Genomic DNA, 22,955 nt, shown 5'->3' with positions numbered 1-22,955 from the left:
CTAGTGCAGTAATGAAAACATTTCATAAAGAGTGTTCTGTAGATTTGGACTACAAAATGACCCAACGTTCGTGTGTTTTTCTAGCCATGCCATGTGTTTTACAAGGAGAATAATAGAATCAATCACTTCCTCATGGAAACACTATGAAGGCGTCAGGATAGGTAGAGATTCACAATAATGCCTAAAAAGCGAGGTACATATACAATATAGGTTAGCAAATGAGAAATACCGGGTATAGAATGTTCCATTTTTGCGCTAACGCGACTGACGCGCGTTTCACTGCGAAGCTGTTAGTCTCTAGTTGGTCCGGATTTTTTTGTGGCGTGCTCACCGAAAAAATGGCAGCTGGAAAAGGGATATGTGTTTGTGATTCCGCGTGCGAGAAATATGTTTTCTGCTATATCCGAATTATAATCCGATGCCATCTTGTCTGCAGCTTGTGTGTAAGTCGTACGTTATGCATTTTCTGACTCAATTTACTTATGACCAACAATTTAGTTCCATAAGGAAGTTACACTTGGCGCACGGCTTCGAAGAATGAGGATGTATGCTGCATTTCCGCAACCGTTCGTACGCGCGGGGCGCACGTCGCTTGTGGTGGTGGTGGTCGTTGTACAACGTCGTCTAACGTCCGTTGGGGCGGTGTTGTATACTTGTATAACATCCGCACCAGCATAGCTGTACATCCACTCTCATAGGGTGGAATGGAAGCGGATCAGCTACTATGCTTTGTGCACAATGTCACAAATGCCTATTGACGCATAATTGGAATTGTGAATGGGAAAATATGCGTCGGAAAATTTTTTGACGGACCTTTTGTGTGACTGTTGATCATAGAAAGACCAGAGGCTTTCCCTTCGGACCGTTTTGGAAACTTACACGACAGGACCTTTAGAGTAGTTCCTCGGACCATGGCCTGGCTCATCTGCGTTGTACAAACCAACCACGTTTTGCTCTCTTATTGAAATCCAGCAGCCTGTGTGACCTGCTCTGACGGAATGAGCAAAATTTGGCAGTTCCACCATAGATTATTTTTTTCATTCCATATAATTAGATACGTGCTCGTAAATAGTTATTGAATTTCTCAATTATTATAATTACATGAAAAGTGTCAAACAGAAAATTGTATAGCAGCATGAGAAACTACCGATACAGCTTTCTGTTGCTAAATATAGGTGCTACATAAAAGTGTTTTTCTGAGCGTGAAAGATGCCCGCGAATACACGCAAAGTGTCTCGAGCGGCCAGTAGCGCGGTAATTTTGCCTGTATACGTGGGCTTCTTTCACGCTCTGAAGAAGTGGTTTATGTTGCCCGTATTGAGCAACAGAAACCTGTATCGGTAGTTTTTCATGTTGCTCTACAACTTTCTCATTGACACTTTTCATTTGAATAAAATAATTCAGAAGTTAATTAGTTATTCAAGAGTATTTTTTTAATTAGGCGGAATGCAAAAAACATCTATGTCCTAGCAACGCCAAACAACATTACCTTGGTAATATCCAGCTACTTAGCATTTGTATATTTTTAAGGTTTGGCTCCATGAAGTGAAACCCCCTGTATAATTGCCATCGCAATAATAAGTATTTCAACGTAGGAGCTGTGATCTGTTCTTTCCGCTTCCAGTTTATTTTTGAGTTCTTTTGCCTCTTCTCAAGTTCAGCATACCCAGAAGCGCTCAAAACAGTTACCAACCCCATCTTGCCTGTGCCACTTCTCTTTCTCTCTCTCACTTTGCGCCCCTGCATTTATGATGATGATGATGATGCACCTCCGTTATGGCTCGCACCCACTAAGGAGATAGCCAAGAATCGGGCGGCAGTGGGAATGCTAAAGAAAATTCATATTTTAAAACAAGAAAACAAGAAATGCCAAGTAAAAGACAAAAAAGACAGATGTCGCACTAACCAGATTAGCGCGCGAGCGAGCAGTCAGACTGACTGAAAAAGGTGAAAGTGAAGAGTTGCTACAATCAGAGGGAGGTAATATTAACAAAACAATTTGGAGAAATCAATTTAGGTGATATGAATGCATCTGATGTGTAGAATACAAATACAATAATTAGCAGGGTAATCGCTTTGTTTCAGTTAAGAAATTAAATACTGCGCAACACACGTCTCTGTGACTATAGCCTAGTGCTGAAGCCCCCAATGATAACAATACTGGTATGTTTAAACCTAATACAATTTTGTAAAGTGGAGCTTCTGCATTTAATATATCTGCATCTTGCAGAGTTGTGCTTCATCTTTGCCTTTATGCAAGATAGTAACACTTACCATTCTACAGTCTCAGAAGTTAGTTGTTAAGCTATAGCGCAGAGTCACCTATGAAGTTCCTGAAGTGTCACCTGCTGCCTGCCTTTTTTCCAGCGGAGCTGTTCAAGCCGGCCGTTAGTCCGTGATTCCCGAACAGAAAATGTGGGCCGATCCTCTAGCGGTTGTGCAGAAAGAGTCCAAGCGCAATGGCACATACCCCTGTGAGCTAGCGAAGCTGACCCTGGCCTAGTCTAGTAAGCCTGGTTGGTACTACTTAAGCTTAGTCAGTCATCGACCACCAATCGATAGCCAATCAATAGCTAATCGATATTCGAATATTATTCAATAAATTGCAGAAAATTCTGGGGATGACTTGGTAGGGCTTAGACAAGCCCAAATGCGTGGCCAATACCTTGCGATAGCCAATCAATAGCTAATCGAAATCGATCAATAATTATAAATTCTGGAAAAAGTTGGGGATGACTTCGAGGAGCTTAGCCTAGTCCAAATACGCAGCCAATACCTTGCGATAGCCAATCGATAGCCAATCAATAGCTAATTGATGAATCAGCAAATAAATTACGGGAAATGCTGGGGATGACTTACTAGTGCTTAGCCTAGCCCAATAGCTGCAGGAATAGCTAGGTAGCCATCAGCTCCGCTGTCTCTTTAGCATTGCGCCTTCAATGGAAGCTACGCCAGGCTACGCTATTTAGTTATAGTTTCCCGTGCTTCCATCGCTGAGCAGCGCGATAACTTCGCAACTGGAAGGGTGACATTGTCATTTTTACTACAAAGCCTAATATTATTCTGTACGAAATGGTCAGTTCCTGGAGAGTCGTGCTCATACTTCAGCGATGAACTTAGTGCAGAATCACTGATAATTCATTGGCATTGCTTTTATGGTTGACCATAAAGGATCATAAATCAATGCTAATGGCTTTATGGTCATTCAATATAATGAGGAAATTACCAACTCCCTCCTTGATTACAGTGCGTAGTGTGTGATTGACGAGGTGAGGTTTTCCAGTAGCACAGGATGCATATAAACAGACCCGGCGCTAACTTCCAATGAGAATTTATTTTAGGAAACCGACCGCCATTATACCATCAGCTTGAAAACAAATTGTTCGAAAACTGCTGTTACCAAAAATAAAATGTTGTTAGAAGTTAGCGCCATGCGTGTGTGTGTGTGTGTGTGTGTGTGTTTATGCATCTTCTTGTGGCCGCGTTCTTGCTCGCGGTAGTAGAATACCAAGCAGTGCACATTCAAACTCTCGAGCGATTGAACGCACATTGCGTGTATGATGTCACCTAGTTACGTCAGGAACAGCCATACATTCTTTTATCCGTATTTTACTATTCCTGAATACTGCATTCCTGAATACTGCAAGCAATGACCGGAACCAAAATTGTTAGCAGAAATAGTAGCTGGGTATATTCTTGTCTCTAGTGCTAACACGTTGTTTCCTCCAAGTGAAGCTTGGCGAGACTTAAGGATGTAAAAACATTCTCTATTAGTCCAGAAAAACGTCGAATGAACGCCTGTCGCGGTAAATGTTATTAAGAATGATTGCGTGTGTATTCATATATAAATGCCAGGGACAGTCGTCGTCTTCCTCTTCAACCTTTTTTTCTCGTTGCGTTAGAACCCCGTTACGCTGACAAAACCCACTGTGAAAGTCATCTGTGGCGGGATAATATCGTTTAAGACGTGCAAACATTTTCACGTTGGGTTTTGCTAGACCCCCGACATGTACACAAGAGGGGTGCCACCACGCCAGTTATGTCATTTAAATGTCTAAAAATTGCCAATGGGCCAAAAATAGTGCGGTAAAAATTTGCGGCAAGCCGCACCTTCACTGTTGGATTCAAAGGCGCCCTACATAACATTTTGGTAAAGGAAAACGGTCCATGAGGGTTGTCGTACCACTGTTCCCAGCGGTTTCGCGATGCCACCATGCGAAGACGCGCTATCTGGCTGGCTTTTTCGGCAAGGCGATTGGCGATTGATCTTGGTGAACAAATCTTCGGCATGTACAGAGAAGGGTAGGATAGGGCTAAGAAATATCTGCGGCGATCGGGGAGACGTACTATCGACCAAAAAAGTTTACGGACCACGGAATCTGAGAAAACGCAAAACACCCGAGAAGTTTGTAAAAGTAGCCAGTAAAACCGCACATCATAATTTTGTTCGCATATACCAGTACAGGTTGGAAATGGGAATACCAGGCTGCGTTTTGAGGCTGCGGAGATATTCAGCTTTTTATTAGATCTCTTGGTCCGTAAACATTTTTGGTCGATAGCACATGGACATCATGTTAATCAACGTTCGTTTCGTCCGTTCAACAAGATACGGCGTTGAGTGTCGGAATTGTGCACCGCATAGACGAAGCAACTCTTCTACAGCTTCGGCAACGAACTGTCGACTGCGGTCACTTATGATCCCGCGACGTGGGTCATGGCGTAGAATAACGGAATGCAACAAGGCAGCTGCGACACAAGCAGCGAAGGCTGAGGGTTTTTCTGCGGCTTCTGCGTAGCGAGCAAGATGGTCAACACAAACTATAACCCATTGGAAGTTGTTCGATGAACATCGAACGGGGCCCAGGACGTCGACATCAACTCGTTCAAAGGGTGTACGCGGAGGAATCAGAGGGTGGAATTGGCCTTGATGGAGCGTTTGAAAGTCGCTTATGATGTTAGCATTAATTTCAGCTGACCACGTAAGAATCTACTGAGTGAGGAATCTGTATGTAAATGCGCTTCTAGATGCGCTGTAGCGTGCGGGCGAGTCACAGATAACTGGTTGTCAGGACATCATGCATGGCACGTATTGCACGTCCCTGCTTAGACTTTCTGGCACATAAAGGGGGAAGCGAGCACCACTCGCTTTGTACGCGGTTTCATAAAGCAGGCCGTCAAGGATATAAAACCAATCACTAACTCTTGGAGTACAGTCGCCAAAAAAAGAGGTTCCAAGCTTCTGTTCTAACGCTGCTCTTGCTCGAAAGTGATAACATCGGCTCATAATGAGCACTAGCATATTGACAGTAATCAAGGGTGTCTAAATCGGAGTGTGCCATTGCTAGTGGTTAGCGAGAGAGGCAATCAGCGTTCGCATGATGGCGGCCTCTCCAGTAGGTTACCACAAAATCATATTCTTGTAGTCGTAAAGCCCATTGCACCAGACGACCAGACAGATCTCGAAGACCTGCAAGCCAGCGTGCAGAATGGTGGTCGGTTAAAATCTTCAACGGGCGAACATAAACATAACAGCGGGATTTCTGAGTATCAAAATAAACATTGAGATGTTCTTCCTGTCTGACTGTGATTTTCACTATGAATATCTCAGAGAACGACTGGCATAAGTAACAAACGCTCGGCTTCATTGTATCGTTGTCTGATTCCTATGCCACGGGAGTCAGTACTGATTTCTGTGGCAAAAGAAGGGTTGAAGTGAAGCAGCATAGGGCCCGACGTAAGCAGAAACTTGAGTTTACAGAACGACAGTTTTGGTGGAGGTTGCGGAATTTCCCGCACCTCCTCCAAAACTGTTACGCATGATTGTCCGCTTCTTTACTGAAGAAGGCTAGTATGAGGTGATCGATCCGAGAGATAGCCGTTGAAATGCTGCCGCTCGCACCAGGCCCCGTCATCGTCTTCCTTTTTTGTCAGAAGTGCTTGCCATGGAAAGTGGGAAAGTTGAGAACTGAGTGATATATTTGTGGCAAATAAGAATAATACGTTGCTATGATATATTTCTTTCGCAGGTTTTCGAGGGTTTTCGGGCAGGTCTCGCACTCTTTGACGTCGACAACGACGGTGACCTTGACTGTCTAACCACAACAGAAGTGGATTACGACGCCAGCGTGCCAAGTGCAGTATACATTTGGTTTCTCCAGGGAGTAAACGGACACGAAGGGTAAGCTTAATTTCGACTGGGCGCGCCATTAAGCTATCTCGAACAGGGGACCGAGGAGGTATAGATTGCCTGAGATGTAGCATCTCGCTTCTTCTTCTTTCTGGGGTTTTACGTGCCAAAACCAGTTTTGATTATGAGGCACGCCGTAGTGGAGGGCTCCGGAATAATTTCGACCACCTGGGGTTCTTTAACGTGCACTACAACGCAAGCACACGGGCGTTTTTGCATTTCGCCTCCATCGAAATGCGGCCGCCGGGGCCGGGATTCGATCCCGCGACCTCGGGCTCAGCAGCGCAACGCCTTAGCTGACTAAGCCACCCCGGCGGGTGATGTAGCATCTCGCAGATTAGCATGTATGTCAAAGACAGACAGATTCACTTGGTGGTTTAAAACAATAAATAGTTCTCCAGATTTCAGCAATCTTGCACGTTTCATAAATATAAACTTCGCTGCAGCTTTGGCATTGTTTACCGCGATACAAAAGTAAAATGCACTTACCGTCAATCTTGCGGTAATAATTCCCAGTCTTGGTTTTCAATGGCTCTTCTATTTTGTTCAGATGATGAAGTCAACTGTAACCGTGATTTCGTGATCTGCAGATTTCAGCAAACCTGCACGTTTCGATAAATTAAACTTGTCATCGTTCTACTTGTATTATTGTATCTCGTTATTTACCGTCCCTAAGCATCGCACATCGATGCAGGTTTGACATTGCTTATCGCGATACGAATGTAAAATGCGCTTACTGTTACACGAATTTAGCAACAAGGTTTCGCAGTCCTGGCTATTAACTGATCTCCTACTTTATTGAGTTTGTTGGCGCAACTATAATCGTGATCTGCGTCAACTGCGGGCTTAAAAGAACAACGACTACTTCTGTAACTACAAGTTCCTAAATCAATAATTGGGAAAGGCAATTACAAGTTTAAGAACGCCAAAAGAACACCGCGGCAAATTTTAGAAGGCCAAGTTATCCAGAGATGAATCCCACTCATAATGTGTTTAAAGACTCTCGTATCGCTAAAAGAACTCTAAGAAATGTACCTGACTGAAGACGTTGTGGCGTGCAATTTAGACATTATGAGATAAGAGAAGTTTCTTACCAGAAATTACGTGGAGCAATGCTGCAAGCCGGCTTCACCTGCGCTGCGGATTTGTTCGGTATTACACTACATAAGCTCCATAAACGCGTCACAGTGCTAAAACGCTCATTCCCAATCTGGAGAAGCATGCAGGTGAATTTCAATGGTATGATAACATTAACCTTCGTGCCAACGACTTCCACGGAGGACATGCGAGACATGTCCGCCGCATACATGGCAGAATTGGTAGCACGCGTGGTTCTACTGGCCGAAGGTGTGTGCTTCCTATGTCGTCGCTGGCAAGCCACTGGTCTGAGAACGTTTATAAGCGGCACCTCCGACCAAGTAACCAGATTTTCAGGTGTGAGCCATTTAGGATCAGTTACGCACAAACCACTATGATTTTTTGCATGGTCTAAATCAAAAGAACAGTAGCACCGTTATACCCAGCACAAAAGTCGGCCTTACCTGCAGTGATTGCTTCGTGTCTTTGGCATTGCGCTGCTAAGGGCGAGGTCGCGGGACCAAATTCCGGACAGCACACCCGCATTTTCGAGGGGGGTGGAATGCAAACCCACCCGTGTACCTTGCATTGGGTGCAAGTTAAAGAATCCACTGGTGTCAAAATCAATCCGGAGTCTCCCACTGCGACATGCCTGATTATCAGATCGTGGATCCAGCACGTAGAATCCAGGAATAAATTTTGTAGAGCGGGCCTTAAATAGATTTTTCTTCTGATGCACCTTCTTTAAAGCGACGCTTTCATGGCGCACCTCCTGCGCACCCCATGTGGGGCTTGGAGTAACTGTACCATGAAAGGCAAGTTATCTAGCGCTTGTTGAGCAAAAACATATAGTGCCTGGGAAGGCCCCTAAGTTACGCGTAATCGCAAACTTAATTGTTGGCTTGAGAATGCACAATCGGCTCTCCGATCCGAGGACGGATATATATATATATATATATATATATATATATATATATATATATGTGTGTGTGTGTGTGTGTGTGTGTGTGTGTGTGTGTGTGTGTGTGTGTGTGTGTGTGTGTGTGTGTGTGTGTGTGTGTGTGTGTGTGTGTGTGTGTGTGTGTGTGTGTGTGTGTGTGTGTGTGTGTGTGTGTGTGTGTGTGTGTGTGTGTGTGTGTGTGTGTGTGTGTGTGTGTGTGTGTGTGTGTGTGTGTGTGTGTGTGTGTGTGTGTGTGTGTGTGTGTGTGACTTGAAAGAATATTGCAGGCACCCACAGCAAATTGAGTTCTGGGTGCTTGAAATCGCACTCATGATGAAGGCCGGACCCCCGCCAGACCATCGAAGTGAATTTTTTTTCCTTTCCACGTACGCCTGCACTTTCACGTTATTAAACTACGCATCCGAAGGTCTACTTCCTTCTTATATATGTATGTATATGTATGTATATATATTATAAGTTAAAATGATTTTCACAACTTCGCGCTAATCTTTGCTTTATTGCCCAACAGTACTGTTCGGTGGACCGACATTCGTCAGGTGTTACATGCAAGTCGATGGACCAATGAAGTTCGGTCCAGGGCAGAAACTATTCGACAATAAACCAGATTGCCACGCAGTTGCGAACACCATTTTAACTCATTAATTGTCCGCCCCGCTGAACAACCCTACTGAAGGTGTTTGTATATATACAGGGCGTCCCAGCTATCACGCAGCACGATTTAAAGAAAGAGGAATGGCGTTACGCGCCGCAAACCTAGTGCACTTTAACTAGATGGCGCCACCATACTGGCGGAGGCCAGGGTCGTCTGCGCCTGCGCGCCTGCCTATTGGGCGCGTTTAAAGGGAATATTTCTGCTGCTTGATAGCAAGCGCTTGCGTGGCTGAGTGGTAAGCTATCCGACTCCGACGCAGCGGGCCTGGGCTCGATCCCGGCGGAGAGTGGATACCTTCTTTCGCATTTCCGGCGATGGCGATTACGGCCAAACGCCGGCGGCGACATCATCGTGAACCAAAACGGCTATTGGAATGAACCCATAACAGCTTACGCTGTAACAGCGATTGTCCCATAATCCAACATGTCCTCAATTCACACCGCGTTACCTCTACAGCAGCTTAAGCCGAGTAAAATTTATCATATGCCTGCGCACACTCCTCTGCTGCTACAAGGCAGTACAAATGTCATAGCAGACCAGCGCGAGGAAAAGAAATCAGTTGGCCTTTAAATGAATATCGGAATGAACCCTGCTAGCAGTGTTGTGATAACAAAATTAGAGAGTGCTTACCATTCGATTAGTCCACTTTGGAAAGAACTGTGGATAGCCCTGTCTCTCTCAGAATCATGGCCAGTGGTTCTAATAAACGCTATAAATAGAGCAAGAAACAGCTTTTAATAGTATATCAAACAAAAAATAAATAAACATAAAGGAAGAACCGACCGGCCGTGGGATCCATATAATCAATGCCTGGCAAGGTTAATCATCTTAGTGTGTAGCATGTACTAACTCGTATGAATGTATGTGATAGTTTTTAAATAGGATACCTAAAATTCGGTTTGCAAAAGGCAAACGTTGTTTTTTTTTTGCGTGAGATGAGGTCGTCGAGGCAGCGACGCTTAGTTTCATTAACTTCATAACTGGACACTCCAGAACACATATTCCAGGTGGCCTATTGATGCCGGTAAGTTCGCAAGGTGCAACCACGCGGAAAGAATGGTCAAATTAGCACCAGTATAAGGATAACTTAAAGTAGTGGCAAAATATATTGGTGTAACAGGCATTTTCTCAAATAGCACTTTTACAGCAATGGCGGGCTTCTTGCACAGATACTAGAGCAATTTCATGTAAAGATTGTTCACGAAAAAGTTAAAATTGTTAGGAACTTCATTGTTCATTTGTAGTGGAAATCACCTGCGAGCTCATAAGCACCAATCCGCCTACAGCATTCAGTCCATGAAACGAACTAGATAATAATTTCTATAGAAAAACCTAATCAGCCAAGTCATTTACTAGTTTTCATGCAAGGAATGTTCGCATGTTCGAATTGGTCATATTAAGTAGAGCAGTAGAAACTTATAGTCAGTTTACAAAATGTATGTACAATATAAAAAAAAACATGGTACTAAAGACGAAAGCCGGCGATTTGGTCCGCGTCTTGCTGCGGAGATCCTGATTTCGAGGATTTGAATTATATCATGTCGAACTACACTCCCCATATGCAGCAAAATTTATTAACACTTCCGTAAAAAACAGCAGAAACATTAGCGCTAGGCACCAACTTTGTAGACGACGCTGGTTATACCGCCCCCCCCCCCTCTTTAATTATCGATTTTTCAGTACGTAAGTATGAAGACCCATCCTATTATAAATAAAGAACACGAGGTTGCGTATATATCTCACGCAACCAAAGGTGATTGATCAACAGGAACTAGCACACAGGAATGAGCAACTTGCTGACGATCTATATTGTGACATTTGCTATATAGGAAACATCACGGAGGAAGTAATAGCATGCCGACTACCAGCATGTCAGTACAACGCATTTCGTCATCCGCCCACCATGTTTCACTAACAAAGATATTTAAAATTTTCTGTCACACGGCATTTCATAGTAATCGTGGTATATATATATATATATATATATATATATATATATATATATCCACAACACAGAGCAGCCTCCGGCCGAGCATGTAGCGCGGTGAGTAAGGCCTAATAATAACATGCAAATAATACCAAGAATAGCAGGCACATAAGCTCAAGTAGCTCGAGTGCGCAGTGGATGCGTTACCTTAAACATTGCTCTAGTGAATGGGGATACCTACGTTAAACGACCGTTCATGTCCGCAGTGCTTGCATGGTCAAAATAGACTGTGTTGTTTGCAGGTCGTTGGGAAAAATCAGGATGAAAATATTGATCGCGCATGGTGCATCCGAAATTACACTGCATTAGAAGTAGCCAGTGGATTAACCGTAAAGCTAACGCACGAAACATTCTGATACAAAAAAAAAGGAGCGCGCCGATGTCAACATGACGTTATACTGCAGGTACGCCAACTACGCGGGAGCGACAAACAGTGTTATGCGGCTAAAGAAGTCGTAACTTATGTACATCGCACAAACACTATCGAGGTTATAAATTAAACATCGTGAGCGGTAGCTGTATGAAGGCGTCGCCAAAACTTCAAAGTGGGCATCAAGTCTGTTACGTTTTTCGCCAGAACTTGGCCACGGCAGCGTGCCACCAACACCGAAGCTAAAGTAACACGGAATGTGTATTGTAATTAACGCACGGTTTGCTACGGTTAATATTTAATGTCCCGTCATAAGAAAACCTCTCTACGCGAGTGAAAAAAAGGCTTTCTTACTGTGGAACATTGTGAAGTCCATAGCTGCCACCACAAAACAAACCAAAGTGCAACCGCCGCGTCGGTAGGTGTCTGACGCGACGAAGACCACGCGATGACTACGATGAGGACCAGGTCACGTGGTCACGTTGGCCGCATAGATAGATAGTAACGACTACATAGTGCTCCGCTTACCTGGAATTCTGTTGCACGTAGCTGCCGCTAGTGGCGATGACGATGCCGCCGGGGCGATGACAAAACTAATGGGTGGCTAAAGTGCACAAGTATACGTACCTGAAAAACGCGGACATAATGGTGGAAGAGGTCAAGAAAGTTGGCAACCAAGTTCAGGGTAATTGAAGGTTTAAATAGACAACCTGGAGTCATTAAAAACAACGTTAGAGTAACAGATACAGTGAATTAGATGCAAGGAAAGAAAACAAAGAAACCATGGAGATGTACAAGAAGGATAACGAAAAAATTAGACGGCAAATTCTGCACGATAACACTAAGGGAAGTGCCCTGCTATTTGAGGCTCGAGCTGGTTGCCTAAGGACCAAAACATACCGGAGTAAAGAGAGCGAGCAAGCGAGAGAGGAAAGGCAGGGAGGCTAACCAGGAGTTTCCTGTTTGCTACCCTACAGTGGGGTGGGGGATAAAAGGATTGGAGAGAGTGCAAAGAGAGAGAGAGAGAGCGAAAAAACAAACAAAAAACAGACACAGGTATAGGTAACACAAGAGGCGTTCTGATCACAGACGTTCACAAAGGCCAGCGGACTTCAGGAAGCGCAGGAGCGCTTGCACGGCCTTCGAATGCGATGTTGAGACGCGTCGATCGTTGTCGAATTCTTTGTTCCGATAAAGGCTGGTCGTCCAACTGGTTCAGCACGACGGAAAGCGATTGTCTCTGCACGCTGTATTGTGGGCCCTGACAAAAAACATGACGAATCGTTTCCGCGTCTCCACAATTGTCACATGCTGCACTGTTGGCCATTCCTATGCGGAGCGCGTAGGCATTGGAGAACGCGTCGCCCAACTATAGCCTGCACAGAAGGGTCGCATCTCTTCGGGCAAGTCTTGGTGGAAGTCGAAGGCTTAAGGTTGGATCCAAGGTGTATAATCGGGGGTGCATAAAATGTGGTTTATTCCTGTCTGAACAAGTGCATTGGCGTGCAAGTAGGCGGAGCATCCTTGCAGAATCTGCCCTAGACAGCGGGATCGATAGGCAGTTGTCTTCTTCATGAGCTGAACGAGCAGCTTGAATAGCACGTTCATTGCCAATGATTCCACAGTATTCCGCAGTGACTTGGTACTGTGTACGCTGCAACGGAAATATGGGGACCACTTAGCATACCTTAATGAGATGTGAAGGGCCTCAACCAGTGAGGCCCGTAGGTAACGCACACCTATCAAAAGCACTTGGATTTAAACTGGATGGAAGCATTAACCAGTCAGCAGTCGAGATAAACAATATACGTTTAGAGTATTGGTGTAAAAAACCAGGGAAAAGATTCACACGACCGGATCCGTTACAGGAATAGGTAGCGGCACAAGGTAGATAGAGACGTTTCGAGGAACAGGAAAAGATGTATACAAAAATGCTAGAGTAAAAGCCATATATAGCATACCTGAGTAACGCAAGCAGGTTAGGTGACTATCTGTCACCGCCCTGTTTCAAATAGGATGCCAATAAAGCATACTAGGCACTATTACCGTTCCTTTGCGTTTGGGGCTTTTAACAAAGGTGGTTCAGTAACCCTTTAGGAGTACTCTGGATTGTGGCGAACTGATTCATGTTTTCTGTACTTGAGGTACAATCGACCCCTTTATTTTTTACTGAAACTTCAAAGTTGTAAGTTTTGCAAAAAGATCGTCATGCGCTGTCTGGTAGATAAATGAACATATAAGCCCGAAATCCAATTATCTGTATGCATGTCTTTTAATATCAAGTTTTTTCTGATCTTTGCAGGCGAAATATTACCTACTACGTCCGTCCTGGCGACGGCCCAGGCCAGCTTCTCTTGAAGGACCAAAATGGTGAATATCTGGATGCGGTCATGAAGAAACGCATTATGTTTCTCGTTTCTGTTATTCTAAAGAACGAAAACAACAAAAGTTGTGTTGTCTAAATAGCGCCAGAGTAAATCATTAAGGATACCTATAACGAAAAGGCGAATTTATCACGAAAGGTCAACGTTCCGCTTAGCAGAACTGAAAGAAACCGGTCATAAATGTACCAAACTTGCGAAATTGAGAGATTATTTAGTGAAAGATCCAAGCAAGTAGGGCTATGCTTAGAAGAATGCTTTGTTTCCTCGGTTGGCTGTCTCCTTTTGTTTCCTGATAACGTTTTACGGAGCCGGTGGGGTCTTGTAAAACCAAATAAACTATGTTGTATGTCCTAAACCATGTTTTCGTGCAAATGTTACGCTCAAAGGTTGATTTTTTACTCAAGCGGCATGTTTAATTCGGGTTGCGAGTGCCTACTGAAATCTCGGTGATGATGCCGCATTAACTTTTGAAGGGCGAGACGTATAAATACCAGAAAAAATATTTATTTTCTATCTAAATGTGAATAGAATAAGCATAATGAACATAACGAAAAAATATTTTACGGAAAGGCTTTCAGCAATAGGAGAAAAACTCAAAGCAGGGAACTGGAAGTGGGCTTCATTCCAAACCACCTAGCGCTTCGTCTCCAGCTTGTATAGACAGCTCTCATCATATGTGAACCGTAGACATACATTTCATTTGCTTTGAACCATATGTCTGGCGCCACTGCAGCTGGATATCTTGCATCGGCCTGTCTCTTCTGACCTTACTTTCAAAATACAGTAAGAACAATAAGAACTTTATTGAGGTCCTGAGGAATTTTAATCCGTTGGAGATTCCACTCGGGGAGCTCTTCTGGGCGAAACCGTTGGCGACGCCCAAGTCGGGACGGGAACGTGGTGACGCTCCGCCAGTCCTTGGGCCCTCTGGACGGCCATGAGTTGGAGTTTGAGGTCCGGACTTTTGAGGGCTTCTTCCCATTCGGCCTCACTGGAGAGAGGGCGCTTTGGTAGCCCGGTACATTGCCAGAGCATGTGCGAGAGTGAGCAATAAAGTTCTGAGCAGTCTGGGCAATTTGCAGGGATCTCTGGGTTGTAGTGACTTAGTAGGCCTCGTGACGGATACGAGTCCGTTTGTAGCATTCGAAACGCGGCCGCCTGCGCGCATTCGAGTTAGGCGTGCGGGAGCGGGTATTTGATTCTGCCTTTTCGATAGTGTGAGGTAATTTCGTGGTAATTGAGTAGCGGGTCATTAAACTGAATGTCCAGCCCCTCGCAGCCCGTGGGACAATCGCGGCGGGCAAGTTGTCGCGCATGGTCGTGGGCCGTTTCATTTTGCGGGTGAATGTTTTTCGCCATGTGAGCGGCGAACCAGGAGAGGCATTGTTTGCTCTCTTTTGAGCTCGCTAATAGTATGAGCTCGCTACATCTTTAGATACGTTGCCGCTTTTGTAGACCCGAATTGCGTCACGCGAGTCTGTGAGGACATGGGTAAATGTGGGGTCTGCCATGGCGATGGCTACGGCTATCTGTTCTACTTCAGCGCCATGGTCGTCGTTTTAACCGATTCGGATGATCGTTGCGTTCCGTTGCCGTCCACGACTGCTATCGCAAAAGTCGATGTGTTGCCTACTGGGCCGCGTCCACAAATGCTGTAGCTTTACGATCCGCATCGGTGTGGTCGAGAATCGCGCGGGCGCAGGACCGGCGCCTAACCACGTTGTGTTGTGGGTGGACGTTTCTGGGAAACGGTTATACTTTGTAGCTGTCTCTAATTTCGCTCGGAAAGGTAACCGCGTGCTCGAGATAGGGAGATGGGGAGACATTAGATTCGTTTAAGATTAGTCTACAGGCTTTGGACGAAGATAAGCGGAGTATTAGCGCCATAGTCTGAGCCTCGATCACTTCGTCGATGTTGTTGTGCATGCCTAGCTGATCAACCTTTGCTGTACTTGCTCCTTGTGGAATGTTTAAGACCTGTTTAATGCTCTTGCGCATGAGTGTGTTTAGTTTCGTCATTTCTTTTTTCGTCCAGCTGTGGGCAGGGGCGAGGGAATTAATGTGGCTTATAAGGAACGCGTCATCATCATCATCATCATCATCGATGATGATGATGATGATAAGGAACGCGTGGTATACGCGCAGAGGGTTATCTTCGCAAAGACCCTTCTTGAGCCCCGAGACACTGTGGATGAGTCGGATCATGTTTGCCGTTTTGGCGGTTAAGTGTTTGATCGTGAATCCGTGGCATCCAGTGACTTCGATTAGCAGTTTTTTCACGGGTTCGGGCCGGGCACGGGCACGGCATGTGCTTTTCAACCCGGGCCCAGGCCGGGCTCGAGTTTTTTGACGTGGGCCCGGGCCGGGCTTGGACTTTCTGGTGGTGTCTTTTTCGGTCTTGGGCCGGGTTCGGGCCGGTTTCGAGCCGGGCTCGGGCCGGGCTCAGGCCTAAGAGAAAGGGGTGGCGGGCCGGGCCGGGCGGGTAACGTAGGCCCGGGCCCGGGTCTCGCGATAAAACTTTTGGTATGGCTCGGGCGAGCAGCCCAACGTAATAACGGGCCCGGGCAAGGCCCGGGCTGAAAAAATCGGCCCGTGCAGTGCTCTACGCTGACCCCCCCCCAAAAAAACGACAGCTGGGAAAGGGGTTCGTGTTTGAATTTCCGCCTAACATAGTTAGGTTTACCAGTATATTCGAAAACCAATCCGGAGCTGTCATGTCTGCAGCTTTTGTGCAATTCTACGTTCACACTACGTTCGTAAGGCGCCGATTTTTCATAACATGCATAAGCCGAAGCGCAACAAGCGTATGCGTCTAGTTCAGGCTGCGATTGTAAAGGTACCAAGCTGCGCAATTCACGCATAAATCGCGAGTGAGAGTGTTGAAGGGTCAGCAACTTTCACGACTGTGATATTACGACCGTTACGACACAGCCAATGACCGATATGCTTTTGGTAATCAACAACCGGTGACGAGACTTCCGGCCTATCGTCTGCAGGCAGCTTCGGGCGCGGGATGTGCCATTCCGCCCTTCCGTGCGCACGATTTGTTGTCTGTGTTGTTTGCCCTTAAGTTCGTGAAAATTAGTGCAGTGAGCCTTGGCGAAACTGTTTCTATTTCGTCTGGTTTATTCTCTGTGCGTTTGTGTGCAGTGTAAAATTGCGCAAAATGGATTCACTGGCAAGCGACGACTTGTTAATTGAAGAAGTGCGTCAGCTACCCGTGCTTTTTGACCAGCGTCTGAAAACGTACAGGGACAAACAACGTCAGCAAGACGCTCCGCCGAGGAAATCGATGGCCGCAGATGAGTGGTCTCACTAGGTTTCCAAGGGAGTCGAACTGTTGCGCCGACATGCGCATGAAGTTATCACAGCAAATTATATTATTTGAGAAGTTCAATAACTAATTGAGACTAATTATGAATTTAGGCGGACTTCAAAAAAAATTAATCTGAGTAGCTCCAGCCGCCCACCTCGGACGATTTGATCGTCTGCTCATTTCCCTAAATAAAGTTTATTCCTCCTCCTCCTGAGTAGCTCCAAGCACGGCAAACAACATTACCTTGGTTCTGTCCAGCACCGTGGCATTTGCATATTTTTAAATCTTGCTGCATTGTAGTTGGGACACCATGTATAGGAAGTAAGGGAATCTCCATTTGCAGATGGCCGAATAACCAATAATTTTTAAAGCTTTTTCACGCTATCTGGTAGTTTCTTTTTTGTGTGTCTTCCCTCATTAGCTATCCAGCTTTTATCCCCCTCCCGCATAATCGATTATGAACTGCCTTATGTGGCGAGCACAGTCAGTCACAATTGATGTCGTATTAGCTTCTCAGTATAGCATCGCCGTTGAAATCGAAGCGTTGAGTCGCCCTTAGGATTCATACTGCGCTTGCGAAGCTGCCACTCATAGTGAAAACCATGAACTCTTATTACGAAGGCAATATAACTTTTCAGTGGAACAATAAATCGACGCAGACGAGCGAACGCGTGTCCAATACCAAGCTGCCGTGCCGTGCCGCTGCAGCGGCCGCCGACGCGGCCAACCAATACCGAACGTTAATAGACCAGCTTCAGTTGTAAAACTCTCTGCCCGTGCGCTTACCGCTTCTGTCGCCACTCCTTGGCAAGCCGCCAGATGGCGCCGCCGTTCCATCGCGCTCCACTGCAGACGCCTCGCCGTAGCCTTGAGCTCGTGCGGACGGGCAGCTTGCGCGTGTTTCACGCTCGCTGGCGTTCTCCGTATAGTCCGAATTAGTGATACCATGCGAAAGCGGTATCCACCTACAGCAATAAGGTATATCGGGCTAGTTGGTAATACTGAACAAAGAGTAAACTGCACGATAGGAAGAAACGCATACGACGAAGCGCAGAAGCTGCGTTTTTAAGTGTTGTGTGTTTCCTCCTGCCACCTAAACCTTTCACGCAGTTTACTTTTCCCATACAGCAGCTTGGCACGTTTCCTCGCTGTTATTACTTGCTTAATGCTTTGGTCTGGGGCAGTTATACGCCAGCTAGCAAGACCAAATTTGTTATCCACAAAAATAATAGCACAACTTTCTTGTAAACCAATGAATGCTTTATTAAAGAAAACGAAGTAAAGAAACAACTGTATGTCCATATATATAGCTAAGACTTAAACTGTCAGAAGGGACATAATCTACGCAAATGATTTGGGCCTACGTGGAAACCAACTCCACCTACTGCCGCTTGGCACGTTTCCTCGCTGCCTTTACTTCAAGACTGGATCCCCGCCGCTGAAGAAGCTAAAGAAAGAAAGAAAGCTAAAGAAACAGCGGAGCTGATCGGCACCTAGCTGTTCCTGGCCTTACGGCTTATGCTTTTCCAGAATTTATTGATTATTGATCGATTACCTATTGATTGGCTATAGCAAGGTATTGGCCACGTATTTGGGCTAGGCTAATCACTACCAAGTCATCCGCAGCATTTTCCGGAATTTCTTATTGATCGATTAGCTATCGCAAGGTATTGGCCGCGTATTTGGGCTAGACTAAGCACTACCAAGCCATCCCCAGCATTTTCCGGAATTTATTGTTTATTATCAATCAATGGATAATCGATTATCGATTAGCTATTGATTGGCTATCGCAAGGTGATGCGAGGCGCAGCTGTGCGCAGAGACGTCATCTCTAGGCGAGTTTTTGCGAACACTACGCGGGGAAGCAAAAACCTTAAACAGCTCCGCTGTTAAAAATTTAGTGATGCGTGCACTCAGTTCCAGAAAGCGCAAGGGTCACCCTAAACGACTCAGCGTATTCTCTGACAGCTCTTGTAAGATGGCCCAGAACAGGTCACCAAATATCTCTCTTCGTTTGCGTTTTTTTTTTTTTTGCCCGGTTGATTCGACAGATAACAGTGAAGGTTCGGGAATACTTGCGGCACCGCACCCTCGGCAAGTGCCCACTTGTCTCGTGGCACCTCAACCGTCTGTCCATTGATAATATGCACAAACACTTTACGATGTCGTGCTCATGACAGTGTAAATCACAGACCATGGATTTCGCAGATAGTTCCCGGTCGGCACGAGGAATCGCTCTGTTCAACGCCGAGTGAAGTGTCGCATTGCTGGGAACACACAGAAAGTGGCGCGCCGAACTGTCGACATCGTTCGATAGGCGCTTGTTGCAGTCAGCAACGCAGCACGTCGGCATCGTCTGTTGATATCCCTACAATTTTGCGGATGACACGCTTCCTGAAATCCGCCGTCAACAACCAACCACAGAATACACCAACGCTGCACCGCGTGTTTCGTCCGGCCAGTTCGCGTAGCTGGCTAGTGGGGAAGTGAAGCTGGATGCTACGGCAGCGCCATGAAGGCCGGGGCGGGTGGCTGTTCAGCGCAACGCCGCCCAGTTTTACAACTGAAGCTAGTCTAGTAACGTTGCACTAGCCTGACTCGACCGCAGCGCCGTTAGTTCGCGCGACCACCGCTTGGCTTGGGCCAAATGCTTGCGCTGACCAATGTGCGGAGCTGCGAAACTTAGTTGGTTCTAGTAACGTTGTGCTCAATAGTACAGAAGATGGCGAGAGTGCTGCGCTGCCAACGTCACCCAACGGCAGGGTTCCTCGGGCGCAAAAGGAAGTAGCCTCTTCCTCTTTCGCTTGGCGTCGGTAGAGCGCAGATAACCGTCTGCTCGCTGACACGCTTCGTAGAACTGTCTTGCGAAAGGCTTCGAGGCGGTGGACCGGAATGGAAGAACACGATCGTTCGAAGGCGCCACCGTTCGAACGCCTGTAAGGCGTTGGTTTGCAGCATGGGTCTTTGTTCGATATCCTTTCGCAGGGAGTCGGACTTTCTCGATTTGTCAGGCCTCATCGGCACACTCTATTGGTCGTAATTCGGCTGGCTAGATTAGTGTACAAAAGGCGCAATAAATGGCCTTGTAATTGTTCGCACTACTTTGTTGTCGCTCCCTTGTTCCAAGAGCACGTTTGAGACGCCACACATTTAGCTCTAAGTGGAAATGAATCTTTTGCAGCCAAGGGCTCATACTTCGCCCATAAACAAGCTCCGCACCTTCATAGGTCAATAAATGCTTTGGCAACTCCAAAATGTTGCACCTAATATTTATTTAACTTCTCATGTCCTTGTAAACGCACCGTACTGGTATGTCAAATAGCGGTTTAAGTGTTGTCTACGGTTGACAGCGGCGACAAATTTCGGCTTCACTCAACGCCACCATTGGGCGCAGCGCGAAGCAGACTAATGTCGCCACCAAGTTTGAGGTGCACTAACTGCTTGCAGAAAACCGTCTGCATGAATAAATGCGGTATTTAACCGTTTCCTCCTCCGTGCAGTTGACGGACCCCTTCAAACGGCTACAATATTCTACTCGGACTACAAGGACTGCGTCGTGGTGGACTTGCCTTACGAAAACTCACAAGGTAAAAGACAGCTACACTGCAATCACCTACTATCTTAGGAATACTTGTTACACTGCACTTCTTCAAACAACTAGGATTTCAGTAAAACGCTAGCAGAGGAACACATATTATCGCTGGGAAGGCGCTTTCGCTGTTTAATGTATTCTGTCATTTCATGAATGCAATTACCTTAACATTTAAACCAAACATTAAATAAATACAAAATGCGACTACACTGCAGTGATAATTAAGCATTATATTCACTTGGATTACCCAGAATCGACTATGTCTGCTTGATTGAACCGCATGAAGTTATCAGGTGCATAGCTGTGGGTAGTTTCACAGAGAAATAAATGGTGCGAGGACGACAATGCCGACGACGGCACAACGAGCGACTTGTTGGTAAACGTGTAGTATTCGGGGGTAAAATATATGAAAGTATATTAGTATTACTTGCTGCAGGGTGCCAGGAATTCTAACACATTACACAGATACTGTCGTAAAAACATTATGGGCTATATTGACATGGACTACCTGGTAACTTGAAATAAAGATAATACTCGCTGTTTTCACGACGGTGCCAGAAGCAGTAGAATTATTACCTGCGAGAAACGTCGACAACCGGCGGACAAGTACTTCGCAGCCAATCGATATCAACGTGCACTGTACCGATCACGCAGAAGCACACAGGAGAAGCTTTTATCTCTATATGTTCTTATCCTCAGCTGATCACCTTAATTTGTCTGTTATGTCTTTTTGACGTGTGAACAAGATATGCCCAGCGACTACTTTTGTTACAAGAACTACTGTTTTCTCCAGGAAGGCCAGCTTTATGTCTGATAACGTTTGGTAGTGCAGTAGCCACAAAAAGTCAAGCTTTCGGGACGCCTGCTTACTAACGACCTCAGCACAATTCTTACTCTCACAACAGTCTAAAGTATAATTGCTGAACTCCACTGCGACTGCATCGTAAATGAATACTTCAGTAGAATAGCACTTCCTTCCACGGAACCAATGCCACGAGATTTTGTGTTGGATATGTGAACTGCGAGATTGCTTGGGTTTTCGGCACCATTTCGGAGCCGCAGTAAACGCGATAAGAACGTGATCTTTGGAAAAACCTTCCCACTAATTCGGCGGGCGTTTCAAACGCAGTCAGCCGAATTGAACTTGCAATATTTGCAGCAATATAGCAATGTCCTTCTAGGTTAAAGGTTACTCTTGTTTACTCATAAAAATGCGAAATAGAGAAACATTGCCTGATTTTTTAGATCGATTTCTACGGCTGAAAAACAACAAAAAAACCTTAATTTGTTGTTGTGTTGCTGTTTATTACTGCGCAAGCTATTTTGTATAATCTGATGTTATAATCGCGTTTTTTTCCTCCACAGAATGCATGTTATGGATTTCTTGGGAAGTGAAGAACAACGTTCCGCAGCGTTGCATAGACGAATATGACGGCAGCTGCGAGAACGCTAAACAAACATTTGACGATGAGACCTGTAGCCCTTTCTTCGAAGTCAGTGGATTGTAGGATTGCTATAACAATGACACATGGAGCTCATTTTTACACTAGAGCATGTCACTACGTTACTCCTATCTAAAATAGATTTCTCACGTTGACAGGGCGTATAGCACAATGCTGCAAAGCAACAACTATACGCACAATTTTGATTGATGGTGTGGAGGGAGCAAACTTTCGGAAATTTCAACAATAAAATTGCTGATGAAAACGCAGCTCACTGGAAACGGGAGTTTTTCTTAGTGGTACGTTGCACACTAGAGCATAGACGAGCACTCCGAGGAAGGTATAAAAAGCCGTAAAGTATCTTTTATGAAGCATCATGTTCTTCTTGGAATTCTGGTGCCTACGTTTTTGCAACAGCGCATAATTACGTTGGTGGCGCGCCGGTGCCTGGCAAATCAGAATGTTAATCCCTCGTAATCCAGTTCGAAATAGTGGCCGAGCGACTACAGCATCGGGCAGCTGTGCTCGATGACGCAGGTCCCGTACCACCAAGCCCGGACGTTTTACAAGTCTTCCTTTTATTGCGATAGCAATTATATGGACACTCAAAAGCAGATTTCTGCCGTCGGCATCGCCGTCGCCGTCGCCGTGAGGTTCCGTATGACGTCAATGGAGATGAAATCGTCGCTGCGCGCCGAACGCTGTATGTGCGAGTGAAAGGGCGCGAGGGACGCGCGCTTTCACGGGGAGTGAACGCACGGCGGAGAACAAACGCGCGTTCTGCGCTGTGCTCCCTTAAGTGCTGCAGAAGTAGGCGTCTCTTTCCTCCTCTACAAACACCATATATGTAGAGCAAACGCGCCTTCTTCTGACGTGCGAAAGGCCTTAGGGGGGGGGGGGGCAGGGGGAGGGAAGGGAGGTGACGTTTAGCTGCGGCACCAAGTGCCTATTTATATCAGAGGCTCCGGCAACAGTCACCAACGCCGC

At 45.8% G+C, this 22,955-nt stretch overlaps 1 protein-coding gene across 1 annotated transcript in view; it reads left to right on the top strand.

The window, feature by feature from the left end:
* Positions 1–22,237, top strand: part of LOC119441786 (uncharacterized) — a 33,768-nt gene extending 11,531 nt beyond the window's left edge. The window contains exons 2-5 of the mRNA XM_037706402.2: positions 6,027–6,178; positions 13,537–13,604; positions 20,435–20,521; positions 21,892–22,237. Of these exons, the coding sequence (XP_037562330.1) occupies positions 6,027–6,178; positions 13,537–13,604; positions 20,435–20,521; positions 21,892–22,034 (450 nt within the window). The 3' untranslated portion in view covers positions 22,035–22,237. The remainder of the gene's footprint in view (positions 1–6,026; positions 6,179–13,536; positions 13,605–20,434; positions 20,522–21,891) is intronic.
* The last annotated feature ends 718 nt before the right edge of the window (positions 22,238–22,955 follow it).

Source organism: Dermacentor silvarum, chromosome 2 (genome assembly GCF_013339745.2).
Source record: "Dermacentor silvarum isolate Dsil-2018 chromosome 2, BIME_Dsil_1.4, whole genome shotgun sequence".
Lineage (NCBI taxonomy): Eukaryota > Metazoa > Arthropoda > Arachnida > Ixodida > Ixodidae > Dermacentor > Dermacentor silvarum.
The sequence above is the reverse complement of the archived record's forward strand: the minus strand, read 5'-3'. Positions and strand labels throughout refer to the sequence as shown.